The sequence below is a fragment of the Lutra lutra genome, chromosome 16, assembly GCF_902655055.1.
Source record: "Lutra lutra chromosome 16, mLutLut1.2, whole genome shotgun sequence".
In the NCBI taxonomy this organism is placed as follows: Eukaryota; Metazoa; Chordata; class Mammalia; order Carnivora; family Mustelidae; genus Lutra; species Lutra lutra.
Genome location: NC_062293.1, coordinates 35,050,471 through 35,070,754, shown reverse-complemented (window position 1 = coordinate 35,070,754; position 20,284 = coordinate 35,050,471). Strand labels below are relative to the sequence as shown.

Genomic DNA, 20,284 nt, shown 5'->3' with positions numbered 1-20,284 from the left:
GCACCAAGCCGCGCCGTGGGGGAGTGCGAGGCCCGCTCAGGGCTCGGCGTCCTGGGGCCCGTGGAGCCAGGGGACCCTCGAGCCCCCCTCCCCGGGGGGGCGGCGGGCGCAGACTGATTGACAGCGGCGACGTCAGCGCAGGGGGGTGGCGGCCCCGGAGGGAGGGAGGGAGGGAGGAGGAGGGAGCTGAGGCCCCAAAGTGCAGCGTCGGAGATCCAAGGGCCCGCTCCAGAGCCGGGATGTGTCCGGCCCCGAGGGCGCGGCGGGCAGCGGGACACTGACCCAGCGGCCCCAAGTCAGTGCCCCAGCCGTCCCGTGCCCCTCGGACCCGAGCCTACAGTGGACCTCGGGCGGCAGGCGCCTCCGCATGCGGCAGCGCAGTTAGGGTGAGTGTGGTTCCGGCGGGATGGGGGTGAGCCGAGTGTGCGGGACAGGGGCTATCCTGAGCCCAGGGTTAGGTTGTAGGGCAGAAGAGGATGAACTGGAAAAGAAGCGAGTAACGGGACCGGGAGAAGGACCTCAGGGACCCGCAAGGCTGCAGAAGGGTGGCGAGATGTGCTTCAGATCAGGCTGCCGCTTCGGCCTGACTCCCCGCGTTTTGGGGCGCGAGCCCTCATCTCCTCTGAATAACAGGATGGATTGGGTCTAGGGACCCAAAGGCAAAGAAGGGACAGCGCCGGCTCCAAAGGAACAAGGTTAAGCCGTGACAAGCGGAGCGGTGGTCTTGAAACTGGTGTTTGCAGAATAAGAAAGGCCAAGAAGACGGCCCGGGTACTTGCGGCGATATCGTTGTGAAAGTGCGCGATTGGAAACCTGGACTTCAGAGCCTTTGATGCAACAGGCTCATCAAAATTAAAACAAGAAGCATTATATATAAATAATTATCGATGATCGAGAATTATCAGAATGTGAGCAATTACCAAAGAAACAGGGCTAAGCGGCAAAACTAATAGTGTTCACACTTTAAAACAAGAATAAAAGAGTAGTCAGTTTCAGAACCAAGTGAAAATTGTAATCACAAATTTAAAAGGATTATAGACAAAGTAACTCCAAATATAGGAACAATGTAATAAGAACCATTGTATTAAAATCAGTAATAATAGTATAGGAAATAGTAACAAATGACAGAACTATGGAAAAAGGGTGAACAATTGAAAAACTATTAAGGGAAATACTAATATTAGTAGTACTGATGGAATACTATCATATAATGTAGATACTCTAATGAATTACTAAATATTAATCAAAATCTTTAGAGCAATACTAATACAAACAAAGACAGCAGCAAGAATTGCTGGAATAATATGACAATTTATTACCAAGGTATTAATAGTCCCAACAACATTATAAATAATGGTAGAGTAATAAGAAGAACCATGTCAATGTGATGAAAAATAATCAGAGCATTAGGAACTACAGCAATATCACCAATTCTGACAAAGTAACAAGAAATAATGATTCGATGAAAAATAGCCAGTGAATCAAGATCGCAATTACAAATAATGACAAGATATTATAAAGATGTGATGAAGAATACCTAGAATATTGTGAACAATTCTAACAAAACAAATAATGACAAAATAAGAAGTATTATAAGGATGTGAAGAAAATTAACATCAATATTGAGAACAATAATATCACAAGTAATGGTAGAAAACAAGTTACCGAAACTGTGACAAAATACAGAGACAGAGGAGCCAGCCACGGAAGCATTTTAGGGGTACAGAATAAAAATTAAAATAACAATAGATTACAATGACCTATGGGAATACGATATCTAATAATTACCTGACTATTGGTAATAGTATCACTAAGGTACCAGGAGACCCTAGAATGATGGAGCAGTGACAGGAAAGCACCAACATATTTGATAACGATGAATTAACAAATCAAAGCAGTGCTTTGATTTTACAGTATTAAAAATTAAAAGTACTAATAATTTAATGTGCTAGGATATTCTTAATGTCATTGAACTGATCGGAATACTGCTGATAATAGAGATAATTAAAATATTTAAAATAATACAAAATGTTAATTCCCCCAGTGCGAGAAAAATATGATCAGTAATCTAGAGTGAAAAGTAAAATGCCCTTCTCCTTAGAAAACGAGTTAGCTGAAAGCCGCAGACCGAGCGGAAGGGCGCCGAGCTGGCGGGCCGCGTCCAGGGAGAAGTCGGAGAGTGGGGCGAGCGCGGAGGCTGCGGAGGCCCCGGGCCGCGGGCTCCGCTTGGTGCGGAACCCGGCTGTGCAGTTCGCGCCGGGGCTCGGGGTGTGAAGGGAACCATAGGGGCCACTCTGGGCCAGCCGGGAGGGAAGAAAAGGAAATCGGCGGGGAGCTCCAGCCAGGGCGAGGGCCAGCTGTCGCGATGTCCACATATGTCTCTGGGGCGGAGAGAAAAGGAAGAAGCGAAGGAGAGCACCGTGCTGCCCTCGTCCCTGGTCGGAGCCATGGGACTGGCGTCAGTGGATGCCGGCGGCCGAAGAGCTCCATGCACAGGACTGAGAGCGCCGGGAGCGAGTCAGATAGCGGTCCTGTATGGCTTCTGGTGTGACAAGTGCCCCGTAGAGGACCCAATGGCTAAAACAGCATTGCAACAGGCGGCGCGCCCTCCGGGCCCAAGCGGATCGCGGGGGACCAACCCGCTGACCCCAGATACAGTTGGAACCAGCGTATTGGGCCAGAGCGTGCAACTCCCCTCCTTGAGCTGTGTCCCCTCGCCCTGGGGCTTCAGGTTTCCTAGGCTTGGCTCGGAACCGCACGTGGCCCAAGGCGGGTACTGGTGCTAACCATGACCAGCAAGACTTGTTTCCTGCTGCCTGTTGCCAGAGGATTGGGAGGGCTGTCAGCTTTATCTTTATGGGCTTTTCCCAGCCCCAACTTGCCCAGGCCCCTTTTTATCTCCCTCGGTTGCACTTGGCTTGTTTACTTTGTGAGGCCCTGGGAGCCAATGTCTAGGACCTGGGATAGGGAGGCCAGTGGGCAGGATGGTCAGAGGCCTGGACCTTGGGATGCTCAGGGAGACCCAGAAGAGAACAGAAATAAGACAGGAAGAGAGGCAGCCATGCACATAGAAAAAAGACCCACCAGATGCAAAAGAAGGGAGAAGAGCAGGGAAGTGGAAAGGAGAAGCAGAGATAATGTAGGGGTGCCTCCATGATGGAGGCAGGAAAGGCAGGACCTGCAGCCTGGGCTCTCATTCTGATATCCCAGGACCAACTTCTAGAAGGGAGCAGGCACTTGGGGCAGCCTGGTGAATAGTTCTAGACACTTGGGGAAGGATGGCTGTGCTTGGGAGCAGGACTAGGTCATGCCTGTGAACTGGACCCACCCAGCTGGCCTGGTCCTTAGCTGGGAAGGGTCTCAGTCCTTTGCCCCAAAGCAGAGCCCTTTGGAGCTTAAGTTTGACTGAGTGAACCAGCACATGTGAATGTGTGGGGAAGAATGTGAGGCTCCTGGCTGAGTTCAAGGCCTGAATCAGTGCTGCACTAGGAGAGTGTGGCTGTTTGAAGGACTAGAAGGCTCTGTGAGGGTGCTTGTGTCCGTGTGAGGCTGTATGTGCCTGTGGGAGGGACCCATAGGGTGTCTATGGGAGTGGGAATGGGCAGGAGTGAAAAAGCCTTTGGTTCAGGAAGTCTTTTCCTGACTGGTGTCTAAGGGACTGCGTGAGTGCAGATGGCTGAGTGGGGACCTGAGGGACTGCCCAGCCCTAGGCCCTTTCTGCAGGTGTGGAGCTTCAGGAGCCTGGGCCCTGCCCTCCTGGCCTGGTTGTCCTCTGGTGCCTACCCAGGAAGTCTCCTGGCTGCCCTGACCCAAGAGTGAGCCTGGATGGCTATTAGGAAACAGTGAAAAGAGACCTAGGCCTCAGGATCCACTGGAGCCCAGCAGGAGGGAGGGACTGGGGGTGCAGCTGGGGCAATGCCGAGAGGGCGGTCCTTCCCCTAGACCGGCTCATCACACAGCCCCACACCCAGGGCCAGCCAGACCTTGAACCGCACACAGACCCTCCCAGGTCCAGAACCCAGAGGGAGGCGGCCACGGTCCTACCCTCCGAATTTTCTCCCTCCCCCAGCTCAGAAGGGGGCGGTGTCCACGTGCGCCAGGGCGGCCTTTCCCTCCCGGGCCCGAAGTCCTTCGGCTGGCCTGGAGCGGGCTGCGGGGCCTCTGGCGAGTGTTGACCCAGGCATGTGACTCGGTGTGTGCTGTTCCCGCAGGAGATGCTGCAGGATAAGGGCCTGTCGGAGAGCGAGGAGGCCTTCCGGGCTCCGGGCTCGGCGCTCGGCGAGGCCAGCGCTTCCAACGCCGCCAACGCTCCCGAGCCCGCGCTGGCTGCTCCGGGCCTCAGCGGAGCCGCGCTCGGCAGCCCACCGGGCCCCGGCGCCGAAGCCGCAGCTGCTGCCGCGGCCGCCGCAGAGCAGGTAGGGCCTGTGGCCGTCGGGCAGAGGTTGGGCATCCGTCTGTCTATAGGGCCGCCTGCGTCTGCCAGTCCGCCCCAAAGAGGACAGGACTCGCTTCCCCGGGATCTGGTTGCGTCCTGGACTGTGTGTTCTGCTCCGCGGAGTAGGGCTCACACTCTGCCTCTTGTCCCTCTTCTGCTTCGCGCCCTCGGTGCTCCTCTGGAACAGGCGGCGGAGGGCACCCTTTTGGCATCGGGGCGAGCCCGGGCCAAGTGAACAGCTCCGACGACGCTGAGAGGGCGGGGGCGAAAGCCTAGCACCGGGAAGAAGAGCGGATCCTAGCGGGTGCGAGCGGGGAGCCGCTGTGGGGACGTCCCTAAGAGGGTCTCGGTGATAACCTGATGATCACAATGAAAGGAATCCGTCTGTGCACGCCCTAGGCCTGCGTGGGTCTGCATAGGGTGTGCGGGTGCGGGCGTCCCTCCTGTGTCTGTGTGTCTGTCCGCAAGCCTGTGGCTACGTCCCACCACATGGAGTGTTTATGTTTGTGTAGTGTGTCATCTACCCTGACACAGTCAGTGTGTGTCCTCTGCAGACCGCTATAGCTCCGAAGGAGTGGGTTTTAGCTACTTTTTAAAGTTTGAAAAATTCACCAATGGTACAGTATAATTTTATGAAACGAAACCTTCAGGCAAGGAGTCCTGGGGCTGGCAGCACTCTGCATGGTTCTTTGGGTCTGTGTTCTCCGTCCTCAGGGCTCCGCATGGAGCCACATCCCAGGCCGATGTAAGTCCCTTTCCTTCTTGCCCCTAGACCATCGAGAACATCAAGGTTGGCCTGCATGAGAAGGAGCTCTGGAAGAAATTCCACGAGGCGGGCACCGAGATGATCATCACCAAGGCGGGCAGGTCAGCTCTGGGATGTTTACTTGGGGATTGGAAGATGACTGGTGAGAGCGATGGGGATCCCCAGGAGCTTGCTTAACAATCATCTCTCGCTGGAGACAGGGGAGCAATGGAGGTCCCCTTGGGCGCTCTGACCTTAGCCCAGCGGCATCCTACCACGGTTTGCCAACGGGCCACAGAACTTCGCCCAGGGTATTCCTCCTCTAGGAAGCCCAGAAGGATGGAAGGATGGGAGGGGCAGCTCTATGCAAATAAAATGCAAATAAGGATCTGGGGGTCAGAGGTCCCACTTCAAGCACTATCGGCCCCTGTGGGGGGCTGCTTTGTCCTCCTCCTTTTGGGGATCTGCCTGGTTTATCAGGATTGCATTGATTGGGGACCCGGAGATGACCCTCAACAGACAGCGGAAGGGGACCTGATGGTGTTTCCCTATTTCTGTAACTTTTCCAGGGCAGCATGAACCCCAGATCTCTCATCCCAGGGGTGCTGTTCCTCTCTTGCCAGCAACCCCCTTGGCCAAGGGAAAGGCACCGTTGGGCCCTGTGTGTGTGCTGTTTAGGGAGCAGCTCTCGGGTGGCTGCCAGAAATAATGATTTATAAAGTGGAAACATCTTTAAAATCTGCTGGTGTCTGTGGGAGAGAGCCTGGAGGAGAGGGTGAGAAGAGGGAGATGCAGAGGGGGCAAGACCAGAGACTGGATGGGGCCGGGAGTCTTGAGCGGGGCAGGAAGGGCTTGGCCAGCAGTTATCAGTGAAGGGGGACTGACCCGCAGACAGAGAAGCTGGGGAGTTCAGGTGTAGGAACTACCCCCTCCCCACTTGCTCACATTTGATTTTGGTCCCTGGGGACAGGGTAGGTGTGGAAATGTCCGGTTGCCTGGCCGTGTGCCCATAATTAGGTTTTCCGAGGAATAAGGTGGTGAAGTATCAATAGCCGGGAATGGGGAGTCAGACCGCAGCTGCTGGCATCTGTGCAACCCCCAGGCAAGAGTCTCTCCACTCTCTCATCCCCCTCTCCTCATCCCTCTCTGCAAAACCATACATACAGTTGTATGCAAAGCACTTAACATAGCTCCTGGCACATGTAAGCAAGCGTGCCCTAAATGCTAACTAAAATTAATCGTAATTAGAGAAATGTCTGGCATCCTCTCAGCATTTTTCTTCTACTTTTTAAAGAGCTCTGCTGACCTGCTCAGAGAACGGTGGGCTGTTCAAAAGAAACAAAAAGCTGGTGGTTTGCAGTGTGTGGTGTAGGAGTGCTGTGGCCCCTCATGTCCGTTCCCTGGCAGGCATGCAAGGTTTCCTTTTTTTTTTTTTTTTTTTTTTTTGGTGGGGGTAAAGGTCTGGGCACTTGGCCACCTGCCCCAGTAGGTGGCAAGGGCGCCTGGGGATGCTATCATGAGAAGAAGCAGGGGGCTATCAGAGCCTGAATTTGCTACATTTGGGCGATGAGGAAGGAGGACACATGAGGGGAACCCAGTAGAGGGTGCCACTTAGAATAGTCCTTGAGTTCAGTGGGGAGCCACGTGTCAAAAGCCTTGCCTCTTCCTAGCTGAGTGCACTAGGACATGTCTCTAAGCTTCCTGTGGCTCAATGGTGTTGGGTAAAACAGAGCTGGTGACTGCAGACTTACCTGCCATCCTTCCTTTCTTGGTTACTATGAGACTCAAACCAGAGGTCCTGTGAGCTATGTATGGTAAATTGTTGAGTGGATTATAGGTGTGAAGAGGGGGAATTTATTTCTTATGACTGCTAGAGTTGAGGGAAGGAAAGAAGAAAGAGAAATTTCCAGAATTTCCTTTTTAGGCAGCAGAAATAACCTTGTCTTTTGAAAATAAATGGCCAGCATGTTCTTGGGGGCAAGCCTGGCTTCTGCTATTTAAAACAAAAGGCATTTGTGATTCTCCTTAGTGGGGTTTCCTGCATCTGTATGGGTCCTCCTCCTTCCCTCCCCTCAACAGACAGACTGACAGACAGACAGACACACACACACACACACACACACACACACACACACACTTCCATAGGTGACCAACGTCAGGTAGATGTTTGTGCCTGATCCTTGAGATGGACCTCAGGGAATGATGATAATTTTTAAGTGGCTGTGATGAAGTTGGCCAACTACGGTTTCATCACACTCTTTCATTTCTCTGGCAGAAAGTTATTTGTGCAACAGGTCTAGTCCTTAAGAAAGTCACTAGTCTCATTGCCCCTCCCCGTGGTTCTCACAGACCCTCTTTCCTCCTACATAGCTGCTCACTGACCTCAGAGACCAAAGTCAGGGCTCTACCCACCCCCATGATCCCCTCCTCCTGCCTCCCCTGACTGGACAGGCTTGGGGGGCATCTTGCTTTGTTTGGGCTACCCTGAGGACTCCCAGTTCTCTTCTTCATATCTCTAACGGCACCCTTCCTGGGACACCTGCATTTCTTAGCAAAGGACCTGGACTGTTCCCCTGAACCTTGAATCACAGATTCCTAGACTGCTCAAGCTGGAGGAAAACCAAGGGAACATAAACCTTATCCCAGAGAAGAGAAGGCACTTGGCTTTTATAGACAGAAGCAAGATTAGGCAGTTGCCGGGTCTGCACCAGTCAAGTGGATGACACTCCACCCCCAGAACAACACCCCACCCCCAGAACAACACCCCAACTTTGAGAAATTCCCCTTACTGCTAATTTAAGAGGTCATTCAATGTGGGGTTGTTGCTCTACCGTAGGGACCCTGCTGGGTTAGGGGCATGGTCACTGCTATCTGGTTGAGGGAGAGGCAGGCCCTGGAGAAGGGGAACCAGAATATTCTCAAGCTAGTTTGTCTTTGGGTCACAAGCCTCTTGCCTTAAGCCCTTGAAGGTCTGTAGGCCAAGGAGAGATCATCCCCTTCATCGGATAGTGGTTTGGATTCTCAAACCATTTGATTTAGGGAATAAAATGCCAATCACATAGGGAGACATCAATTTCTAAATGCTCAGTAACCCCTGATGTCAGGTGTAAAATGGGGCCAGAATGCTCCCAGCCAGTTTCTGTCCCTCTCAGCCTCCAGCACTCACAAGTTTTAAGCCGTTTGCTGCAGAGAGCAGACCCCTCCTCTCTCTACCTCCTTCACATCCCTGCCAAGCTTGATACATGTGAGAAACTGCATTTTCTCCCAAACATAGATAAAAGTGAGCTCCACAAAAATTTAAATATAAACGTCCCAAAAATGAAAATTTCCTAACCGTTTGACTGCTCTCCTCCTAGGTCATGGTTTTGCCACCAGATAAATCTCTACTATCAGCCTTCATAGCCTGCTGAGTTCAATGTTGCTTGTGTTAGTGACAGTGAATTTGCGTTTGAAAAATGAACTACCGATGAGAACTCCTGTTGAACCTGTATTGTTTGTTATTCTGAGGCAAGGATTTGGCCCAGCTTAATCCGGGGCTTCAAAGCCAATTGCCCTCGCTCTGTATACAGAGCGTCAGAGCCCAGTGGCGTGGGTGATAAGACAAGTAAGGGTTGAAGACACTGGGAAAGTGGGTTGGGGAGAGAGTCCTTTGATCTCTTTCTAAAGTATTTTCTGAAAGCAAAAGTCTATCAGAAGGAAGTGTCTTTAAAAAAAAAATCTGAGAAGCAACTGATCTCCCCAAACAGCATCCATTCCACACACCCTCACTCCTGCCTCCCACCTCAGGGAAAATATTTCTTAAAAATGCTTTGAGTGAATTAGAAAACTCTGTGTGTGTATAAAGTGGGAACAAATTATGAAACTTTGCCATGCTCTCAGAAATAATTTTGCTCTAGAAAGTTTGGTCTCAGTATAGGCAGTACCAGCAACACAGGCCCCCCTCCTACAGCAAACTGAACCTTGGTTGATGGGCCTTAATCTCTTCCCAGAAATCTCTCTCAAGATTCCCAGACACTAGGGATAGAAAGAAGGGTGGGGTTTTCTGTGGAACCCCATCTTTTGCCTGTAACTGGTTCCTTTCAGACTCTGGGCTCTGCTGCTGATATATTCTGTTATATATCAGTATATAGACGGATATATACAGTATCTGTATATACACGGATATAATTTTCAATGTCCATTTTATTGAAGTGGAAAATTCCTGCATAGAAATGAACGAACCTTAATTGTACAGCTCTAGAGACTTACACAAAATGAATACCACCCCCATCAAAGCACCACCCAAATAAAGAAACAGAAGCGAATCCTCTTGTGTGCCTTCCCAACCCCCCACCTCTCCCCGCCCCCCTCACAGCTCCTCTCCCGACTTCTCACCCCTTCGATTTGGTTTTGTGCCTATGTTTAAGGGAAGGCACATTTAGCGGCTCCTGGGGTTTCCGGGCCTTCAGAGAAAGTCTGGTGCGTTGGGTTTGGGGTTTGGCGGCCTGGCTAGGTGGAGAGAATCTGGCTGGTCTCCTAGGTCCGGTTTACTCCCTGCACCCCCCTGGATTGGTGGGGGGCTCACAGGTCAAGGCCAGGAATTTGGCGACGGCTTTGGCCGGGGAGCCGGGAGCCCCCGCGGCTCTCGGAGCCCAGCTGACCTTGCACGTCCCCTCTCGGCAGCGAGCGAGCAGTTGAGGGGTTGTTGCCAAAATCACAATGCCCCGAATCCCTTGCCCCGCGCCCCGCAAGCCTCCCACGCCGAGAAACGTCCAAGGAAGCTTATCTTAGCAGTTCATTCTAAAACCATTTCCGAGTACGAAGTAGATAAAGGCTCCAGCCCGCACCCTTTCAGAGCCTGTTTCATGATCAGAGGAGAAACCCCCGGCTTTCATCTCCTCCCCGGCGGCGGGGCGGGCGGCTTGTTTATTCCCCGGCGGAGCCGTTTCCGCGTGCGCCCGGAGCGCCGCTCTGCCTGCGGGGCCCGGAGCCCCGAGGGGTCGCCAGGGGCGCGGACGGGAGGCCCGCCGGGCACAGGGAGTGGGTAGGGGAGAGGGCTGGACGGCGCGGGACTGGAGGGGCGGGTTGCCGCGGGGTGTCTGGGACCGGCGAGCCAGCGATTCCCGGCCAGCGCGGCCGGCGGGGCACAGTGCGAGCCAGGCGGCTGCGAGTCCTTCCCTCTCCTCCCGTCCCTCCCTCCCCGACCCGCTGAGGTATTCATTCCCCCCACCCCCCGCCCCAGGGGTGGTTTTCAGCCACATTTATGTCCTAAATCACAGAAACAATTTACATCGCGTCCCATCCTTTCATAGATTTCAGTAGAGAGGGCCTTCACCGTGGACGGGGACTCCCGAGGATGCCACAGCTCCCAGACCCATCCTGCTGTCGGTTGCCAGAGCCATGCCCACCTGGTGAACGCTCCCTTGCTGGGCCTTTAGGATCCAGCTTTAGCCCCCTCTGGCCCGGAGGAGAGGTTTGCAGGCTGCGTGGACCGTGTGCTTCCCCTGCACACGCAGCCTTTTCCCCACCCGGCTGCACCCTTCATTCTACTGGAGCCCCGCAGGTGGGGAAATGATAGTGCCCAGGGTCCCCAAGGCCTGCGTTCTCAGAAGCAGTCACCAACCTGGACCCTGACAGATGGGGAGATGCTTATTCCGGTGAAAGCAGTGGAACTCACTGAGCCTCATAGTTCAGCCTGGAACAGTGACTTTTGAACCTCTCTCTCAGACCAGATATCCCCTCCCGCAGGGGCTCCTGCCCTAAGAAGAGGGATATTGGTAGGCACGGGAGGCAGAGGCTGGGGAATACCTTCCTTCCCTGCCCAAGTCTTGGCAAAACCTCCCTGAGGGTGTTTTCTGTCAGGAATCTGGTCCATGGTCAGCTTCTGGGAGAAGCCAAAAATCACAGGACCCCAGCTCAGGGCCTGGGGGAGCTGAGCCAAGGCTGCTTATAGGCCTTCTAAAAAGCATTTAGCCAATGTCAGCCTGGCCTCCTGAGCCGCTGAGATGAAGGGCAGTAGGGAGTAGGAGAAGAGGAGAGGCAGGGTCCTTCACCCTCCTCTCAGTCTAGGTTTGGGAGACTATTCCAGTGGCAAGGAGCCATTTTCTCCTGGCCGCCTTGGTAGATACTGGCCTGAGCCGGGAGGGGGTGGGGGCAGCCATATCTGTCCTCTGCCATTGCCACCTGGAGTGATTACAGGAGAAACAGGCTAAGACTAAGTGCAGGGCACTGGTGCCAGGTCAGCCCAAGCACAGCCAGGGCTGTCCCATTTTGTGGCAGTTTCTGTAACAGTTACAAAATGGTGGCCTGGAGGGGACAGGATTCTTGGCCTTTCCCCAGGGAGGAGGGGAGGTGAGGCAGCTGCTGCCGTCCCCACTTCAGCTTTAGGCCTATCAGGGAAGAGGCTGAGCTGGGAAAGAGGGTGGTGCAGGCTGCAGCTGTGCCCCCCAGGCCAGGCAGGGACTGGTAAGCAGGAGGCAGGACTGGGTTCCTGAGCCCTCTCACTTCCCCTGTTCCTGGAGAGGGGGTGGGGTGGACATTTGAAAATGCTTTCAATTGACATCTGAGACAAATTCTTCCACACGGTTTATAAGTCCCTAGACTTGCTGCTAGAACTTCCCTCCTCCCTCCAGGCATGCACACATGCACACATGCGCACTCCACTGTGTATTCAAGTACATGCGCTCGCGCATACACAGGGCCAAACACCTCCCATGTCCCTGGCCCACTGCAGTGCTCTCACAGGCCTTTCCTCCCACAAGAAAGAGGGTGAGCAGGCTGGGGCTGAGCCAGGGGTAGAACTGAACCTCCTACCTCAGGGTCCTGGCTGGGGCTTGCTGTAGGTCTGCCAGCTTATGGAGGCCTTGATCCCTTCTGGAAGCCCTGTCCTGTCCAGGTAAGCTGAAACCCCTGTTGACAAAACGAGGGGCTCCAATCATCTGTTTGAGGCATCTAGGGCAGCTTCTCTTGAGGTTCCCCTTACAGATACTCAGCTTAGTGAGGAGGCAGAGGACCACTTGATGGCTTTCCTTGAGGGGACTGGTTGGGCAGGGTCCCAGCTCAGGGGATTTGCTTCCTGACACCTTAAGCATCTTCAGTTAGGCTTGGATCGGCCTCTCTCTTGGGGAAACACCTTTGTGGGAGATCAGCTAGGAAGGGGTGGGGGTGTCGGAGGAGGATTGTGAGGAAGCTCTGTCTGCCCCTCTGGGGAGATCCAGTATCAGGGGTCTAGTGACCAGGGGGCAGAGCGGCGCCCTTGTAGGTTCGTGTATGTGCTGTTGTTCATGTGTGTGAAAGGGGGTCTGGGGAAGCCCTTCTTTAGAATAGTCACTGAGCCTGAGGGTCCCATGCTTAGCAAGGGCTATGGAAACTGGAAAACGTCCCATTTTTTTAGTGAGTCCATTTTCACAGAGATCGGTCGCCCAGCGGTTTATGGAGGGAGGAGTGCAGTGAGGGCCAGTGGTAAGAGTCACAAATGGACTCAGTGAATCCACACACCAGCCTATGAGATAGGTGCCAATATCCCCATTTTAGAGTTAAGGAAATCCAAGGCACAGAGAGATCCAAGCAAGTTGCTCAATGCCTCACAACTTGTCAGTGGTGGGGCTCATGGCACAGTGGTTCTAGAATCTGTGCTTTTCTCCATGAGGCTCCTGAACTGACTTTCCCTGGTCCCCGGTTAGTGTGCATAGGCCCAGGCAAGGTCTTCACACAGTTAAACACTTTTGCTAAACACTCCAAAGGAATCCAAAGACCTAGCAGCGCTCTCCTGTTTTCCCGTGAATTGGTTTGAGGCCTGAGGGTTTCTACCTAGACAAGGCCCAGAGGAGACACTACACTGATTACAGAAGCAGCTTACAGTGACTTTGAGGTCTTTTGCTCTGGCCCCCGTAATGGCAGCCCAGAACTTTAGTAGTGTATGGACTGCAAAGGACAGAAGCGAAATTAAGCAGCTAGGTTGGTGTTGAAATCTTCTCTTGTGACCCTGAGGGTTCCTATGCCTTAGGTGCTCACAGCCAGGAGGACTAAATAGTAGGGAATTGTGTTGCATTGGGGAAGCCAGGTAAGCCTTCTTCCTAGACACAGCTCCGGGGGCTCAGAGCATCTGGTGCAGGCTTTCCCTTGTGTAGGGGGAAGCTGAGGCCAGAGAGGGAAGGGCCTTACCCTGCTTACAGTTCTGATATAGGGCCTTCTGTCCCCTCACCCCTGTGTGCCATCTCTCCTGGTGCTCTATGCCTCTGCCTCACACCTTGGTGCCCCCCAGGAGGATGTTCCCCAGCTACAAGGTCAAAGTCACAGGCATGAACCCCAAGACCAAGTACATCCTGCTGATTGATATTGTCCCTGCGGATGACCACCGCTACAAGTTCTGTGACAACAAATGGTAAGAACCTGGGACCCTCACATCCCCTGTCTTCTCTCACCCCCCCCCCCCACCTGATGTTTGCTCCAGGGACTCACCAGTTAGTTCCAAGGATTGCCTGGACCGGTAGACTTGGGAACCAAACTCGCAGGGGCTGTGGGGTCCACAGATGTTTGCCCACCTGCTGCCGAAGGGGCTGGGGCTAGAAACGAGCTGCAGTATTTGTTTGGTGGCTTTCGAGAGTCTGTTCTCTCCCTCCAGCTGTGGACAGATGGGATTGGGGACTATGCTGTGGGGTGACAGATGGACACCAACGTTGGATGGATACAGGCTCTGGTTGGGCTGCACTGAGGAGGAGGATGGGAGCTATTTTCTTGAGGGACCTTGATTTGGATGGTTAGCACCCAGATGCCTGGTCTGTGGAGTCTTCTGCTGCTTTTCCACTTGCTCATTGTCTGGCTGTGAGCCCTTCCTTTAAGCGGTTGATCCACAGTGAGGGGCAGCTGCCTGGTGGTTGGATGACAGGACCCTTTGGCAAGGGGCTGGGAGAAACAAGTGGGTTGTAGGGTAAATAAACATTTACGCAGGGGCTGGGTAAATAAACATTGGGCTGCTTTTCCTAAGGCTACCTCCTCTGTACCCTGTCTATCCCCAGAGCCCAGGATGGGGCTCAAGTTGAGAGAGGGATTGAATGAATTAGCAGCCAGCTGGGATGGGGGCTCCACAGTGGGCTGGTCAGTAGAGACTGGGCCGCGGCGGCAGGATTCAGTGGCCAGGACCTAGCAAGGGCCATGTTTCTATTTCTTCTCTCTTCAGGTTGAATTGTCATTCAGAGCAGGCTCTAGCTGAGGGGAGAGTTACCAATTAATTTCTTTGGGGGTAAACACTATATTGGAGACAAGCAATTTGAAAGCTGTCTAGGTCCTCTAAGACGCTCCCTCCAAATAATATAAATAATAACGTTTCAAAATTGAAAGGATAACACGTATACAGAAGTGCCTAAATCTGCCCACAATATATTTGTGATTAGCCCCATTCTTTGAAGTAAATAATCACATCTGTCTGTAACTTCCCTTTCTCTTTATACTGCAATCAAATAAAAGTTTCGGAGTCGCAGCTCCTCCTCAGCACGCTCTCCTCTGACCAACACTCAAACTCCCAAAGCCCTAAATTGAGAGTACAGGATAAGCAGTGATTCCCACCCCGCCCCCCTCAGGTTTATGGGGATTTGCTCTCAGAAGGGGCAGGGAATCTGGGCTTTTCCAGACCCCAGAGTAATCAGCTGCTGTGGTTCTATCTGCTCTGTTGGCAGGATGGTGGCAGGGAAGGCTGAGCCCGCCATGCCAGGAAGGCTCTATGTCCACCCTGATTCTCCTGCCACTGGGGCCCACTGGATGCGGCAGCTCGTCTCCTTCCAGAAGCTGAAGCTCACAAACAACCATCTGGACCCCTTCGGCCATGTAAGAAAGAGACTGCCTGGCCTTGAGAGCCAGTCCTGGCAGACCGCACCGCTGGTGGGGGGCTGGGTAGGGGTGGCGATGTGGAGACTCCACTCCGGTGATCCAGCTCCGGGCTTTGGTCCGCGCCTGGGCCAGAGTGAGGAAGGAGGCGGGGGTCTGAGTCCCACCGCCCCAAGGCTCTGCGTCCTTCTCCTCACACTTGCTGGCTGGGTAACTTTGGGCAAGTTTCTTGGCCTTTTTGAGCCTTGGTTTTCTTATCTAGAAACCTTTCATGGTTGTGAGAATTAACTGAGAGAATGCGCAGGAAGCACCGTGCACGTGGGAGGCTCTAAATAAATGGCAACGGTTGACAAGGAAGATGATGATGGGTAAAATCTCTCTGCATCAGTGTCCCCAAATTTGGCCTTGCTGGAGCCTAACACACGTTAACTTTCTTGGGAAAAAGTCACTGATGAGTTCTGAGGCCTCTCATTGGCGTGAGCTGTCTGCCTGGCCTGGCAGCCCCTGCTCTCTGGAAGGGAAGGCCTCACTCTGGCCCTGGTGGCCGCTCCTCCCTGGCCTTGCCCCGGGCCTGGCTCTTACAAGGGAGACTCTACAGCCCCAGAGATGCTGCCGCTGACGCCCCATTCCAGGCTGCTAAAGCTCATTCTTTCCTCATCTGGCTCTGGCAGGCCCACAAAAAGCGTTTTATGTGGAAATTTTTAGCTCAAGTGTGTGGCAAACTGAAGTCTGGGGACCTGGTATTATCGGCCAGGGCACAGGCCCGGCCCCTCTCAGCTACCCATCCTTATTCTGGAAGTACAGGGTGGGGGTGGGGTGGGGCACGGGAGCAGCAGAGGCTGCTAGATGCAGTTACCCAGGCTGTTCATGAAATCCTCAGGGTGTGTCTGGTGGTGGGGGACACAGGGGTAGGGCTGGGGGTGCAGGGATGTGCCTCTTTTATACCTAAGTTCTATTCCGGAGGGGTTGCATGCACATCAGAATCCTGTGAATCATAGTTCCTCATGGAAAATGCCAGCAGTGGGTCATTTCTGAGTGGTATATAAGACAAGCAGCCCTTGCTTCTAATTTTCTGAGTCTGTTCAATTCTCTTCTGAGTTGGTAATCTATAAACAAGCAACTAGGAGAAAGCTTAATTAGTGTATTTAACTCCTGACTTTTCTGTTTTTAAGGGGTGCAGTTTTTCTCATGCGATGCAGGCAGGTGCTGTGGGGGGTGTGGCAGAAAGATGCAGCCCCAACTTCTCATGGGGGCAGAGGCAAGCCACCGATCTAATGGGAAGGGTGGGCCAAGCCCCCACCTCCCAGAGCACGGGGCCTTTTAACAGAGGAAGAGAAGGGCCTCCTGAGTCTTCCTGGGCACTATCCTGGCTAAGACTTTGCTCTCCATGGGCTCCTACCCGGCTTCCCTTGCTTGCCCAAGTCATGGCACCAACCTGGAGAGGTTAACGAGGGCCTCTGTGGTGGGTGTGTGGGAACCTCACTGGGAGGCTTGTCTCTGCCCAACACTGCACACAGGGACCCCATGGGACTGACCACTGGGGTGAGCACAGAGCTTGGCAAGAGCTGGATCTTGGAGTGAGCAGTCCAAAGTACCCAGAGATCAGTCAAAGTTCTGGTGAGAATGTTGGAGGCACGGCTTGCTACCATGGTTCCCAGCTGTAGGGATGCCTGAGAGGACTCATCAAACCCTTACCCCCACCCCAAACCCCTGCAGAAGGTGGCAGGGGTGGGACTCAAGTGCTTGAAAAGTGGGGATTTTTTAAGAAGTGGGAGAGAGACCTGGCCTTCCTAGCCCAGCAGTAGATTTTCCCAGCCTGGCTTGCTCCTCGGGTGGCTCTCGAGTCCGAGTCCGCAAGGAGTTTGCAGGAATCCTGCATATTGTCTTGAGTCTGAGCCCAGTGGGGCTGCCTGAGGGGCTTGTGATGTTGGGGGTGCCCCTGGCTACACTCACCACGTCTGCCTGGAGCTCATCTTTCCTTGGCGATAGGGATACTCCCCATACTAACTCAGCTCTCTGCAGAGGGTTGAGATGCAGAGCCTCCCCCAGCCCTGCATCTGCCCAGCATGAGCAGCTTAGTGGTTACAGCTCCCCATGTATGGTGGCAGGACCCAGAGACAAGGCCATTATCTCAGGTGCTGGGTGTGAAGGAGCTGTCTTGAACCCATACCTGTTCCCAGTCCAGCGTTCTTTTGGCTTCTCCGCCTGTATTTTCTGTACCCAGGGCTTGAGCTGTCGTATCTTCAACTATTTGGAGCATCCCTGGAGAGGGAGCAGCTTTTGACCATGCAGGCAAGGTCTGTGGAGGATGGATTCCTAGATGAGCCAGGTGGACCAGGGCTTTCTGCTTGTTGGCCTGCTCCGGTGGGAGTGCTGAGCCCTTCGTCACCCTGCCTGGCTTCTCAGTGCAGGAGCCTGGGAAAGAGCTATGTCGGGCTATGAGTCTGCCCCAAACAAGCCCTTGCTTCTGCACTGCTCACCTCCACAGTTTCAGTTTTCCTTAAAACCTCCTGGACCTTGAGGCACTTTCTCAACCAAGTGAACTTTGGACTTTTGGCTTGGGTCTCCTAGTATCTCAGGGATTTTAGCTGTTGCCTTTCATTTGCAGCCCACCCCGGGAGAAGGTTCAGGGTCCCAATGAGGGCCTGGACAGGGCAGCCAGTCCTACATACAGGCCAGAGGGACCCCTCGGACCACATGGCCCATGTGTTCTAGGACCGGGTTCTCCCTAGAAAACTCCTGGTGGGTGTTTGTTGCAGTCCAGGAGGGCCCTCTATTCCTTCCTGGGGTAGGTTCAGGGTATTACCACCAGTAATCCCCTGGGAGTAAGTTTCTGGGAGTAAGCCTAAACCCAGAGATGGGCAGAAAGGATCAGGGGGTGCTGGGCAGGACTGAGCTGCTGCCTTAGGGCCCCAATTCAGCTCCACTTCTGTTCCTCTGCTTAGGGAGGGGCAGGTGCCCATTGCTTCCTACTTGCACTGCCTCCCACCCCCACAGGGTCCTGGGCCAGGACACCAAGAAATGGTAAGAGAAGTAGCTTCGGGAAATTGAGGAGGGCCTCCCTGAGGTAGGGCCTGTCTCCTGCAGCAGGACTTGGTGATGGCTGGGTCTTACTTTTCTCCTGATCTGGAGGCAGGGAGCCAATGGCTGCAGCAGGGTGTGTCTGTGCGTCTGTGCATCTTTGTGTGAGAAGAGAGACCTCTTATGCCCCAGGACTCCCAGACTGCTGAGTTGGGAGACCAGCTTACGATTTCTGACACAGTAAGTCTAACTGTTCGAGAGGCTGGGTTGGCTCCAGGCTGGGGGTATGGGCTGTGGCTCTTTGGTCACCATGTGGCACAACATTGTCCCCTCGGTGTGCCACTTCCTCCTCTGACCCCGGGCTTCTTCACCTAGTTATTCCTGAGCCTTGGGATCTAAGCTCAAATGCCCCTTCTTCAGGGAGACAGTTCAGGGTCCCCATTACATGCTCCCAACGTGCCATCCACCTTTCTGTCCTAGTCCTTACCACAGTTAGGATTTTATTTATTTAAAGATTTATTTATTTATTTTAGGAGTGAGGGGTGGAGGGAGAAGGAGAGAGAATCCTCCGCAGACTCCGCAATGAACACAGAGCTTGACTTGGGGCTCCATCCAATGACCCCGAGATCACAACCCAAGCGGAAACCAAGAGTCAGATGCTTAACCAACTGCGCCACACAGGCACCCCCTAGAATTTTATACTTATAAATCAGATTTGTTTTTGAATAGGAAATATACAGTTCCGTGATTTAAAAACAAATCAATGAGTACATAAAAAAATGTCTGTAATAAACCATTTTTCTCCTCTGGTTCTCCATCTCCCAGTTTCTTCTAATCCCCGGCCACAGCTAACTGCTGTTAATAATTTCTTTTCGGCATTTCTTTTTGCATAAACGAGCAGGATGCAGAATCTCAAGTCCTTTCTTTCATATGCAAAAGGTAGTACACTATAAAAGCTTTTTGTACCTTGCTATGTAAACAGTATAAAATGGAGATCATGCCATTCATCTAGAGTTTCCTTTGATTCCTTTCCTTATAGCCGCTAGAATTTCATTGTGCGATGGTTCCATAAATCATGTAGCCAGTCCTTATTGAAGAAATGAAGATGCCTGTTTTTGCTCTTTCAATTAAACTGGTTCATATATCACTTTACACCTGCGTCAAGTATCTCTGTGTGGTGAGTTGCTTGCTCAGAGGTGTTTGGATTTGTAACTCGTGGTTTTGCCTTTTGATGTGTATTCCTGCCATGGCTGGAGCCTTCCTAGCAGGTGGGAGAGACATTCTGGGCTTTTCCCAGTCTGAGGGGTAAACTGTAGATGCTGGTTGTAGTTTCAGTTTGCATTTCCTTTATTCTGAGTGAAGTTAAACATCTTTTTCCCTCTTCTGTGAACTGCTGTTCTTATCCTTTGCTCATTTTTTCTCTCAGATTTTTTGAGCAGTTATCCCTTCTAGGAGCTTCTATAAATGAGGAAGGCTTAGCCCCTGTATGTGACAGGAACTGCTCATGTGTTTTCCCAGTTTGCAATTTGCCTTGTGACTTTGCCTATAGGGGTACTCCCACACAGAAGGTTTTGACTGAAAATATTGCTCTTTTCCTTATGGTTTCTGGATTTTGAGTGACTGAAAGCGTTTACCCACTCCTTACTTTGAAGGAAAATTTCTTTATTTTCTTCTAATATTTTATGGATTTAGTTTTACATTTAAACCATTGATCCTTTTGGAATTTATTCTGGCATTCAGTAGGAGGTGTGAATCCAACTTTTTTTTTTTTTTTTTTTTTTTCTAAAAAGCTATCCAGTTGTCCTCACACCAGTAATTGACTGGTTCTCTTTCCCTCCTGGCTTCAGATGCCTTATTTCTGTACACTAAATCCTCCTTGAATTTGTGTCTGTTCATGTACCAGTGCCTTCGTTGAGACTTCACGATAGGCTTTAGTGTCTGGCGGGGCTGGTTCCCCCATTGCTCTTCTTTTGCAGAGTTTTTTTGGTTCGTCTTATCTGTTTTTTCATATGAACTTTAAGAATCAGCATATAATTAAAAAAGAAACTTAGTTGTATTTTTATTACGATCACTCAAAATTATAAATTGACTTAGGGAGGGATGGATAGGAATGCCTTTCTCTTTGTTGATGCCTACTTTTTGTTTTTCAAAAGTGTCCTCAAGTTCTCTTCATCATAGGGATGCTTGGGTGGCTCCATTGTTAAGTGTCTGCCTTTAGCGTAGGTCCTGAACCCAGGGTCCTGGGATCAAGCCCCATATCTGGCTCCCTGCTCAGCAGAGAG

The 20,284-nt window shown here is 52.4% G+C and overlaps 1 protein-coding gene across 5 annotated transcripts in view; it reads left to right on the top strand.

The window, feature by feature from the left end:
• The window catches only part of TBX4 (T-box transcription factor 4), a 31,234-nt gene that overhangs the window by 410 nt on the left and 10,540 nt on the right, over positions 1-20,284 (top strand). For 2 of the 5 annotated variants that reach the window (XM_047708907.1, XM_047708905.1), the window contains exons 2-5: positions 4,212-4,415; positions 5,208-5,302; positions 13,423-13,542; positions 14,834-14,981. In XM_047708907.1, the coding sequence (XP_047564863.1) occupies positions 4,215-4,415; positions 5,208-5,302; positions 13,423-13,542; positions 14,834-14,981 (564 nt within the window). In that variant the 5' untranslated portion in view covers positions 4,212-4,214. Of the gene's footprint in view, positions 1-159; positions 387-4,211; positions 4,416-5,207; positions 5,303-6,155; positions 6,283-13,422; positions 13,543-14,833; positions 14,982-20,284 lie in introns of those variants that run through there. The other 3 variants (XM_047708904.1, XM_047708908.1, XM_047708909.1) reach the window with 3 other exon arrangements.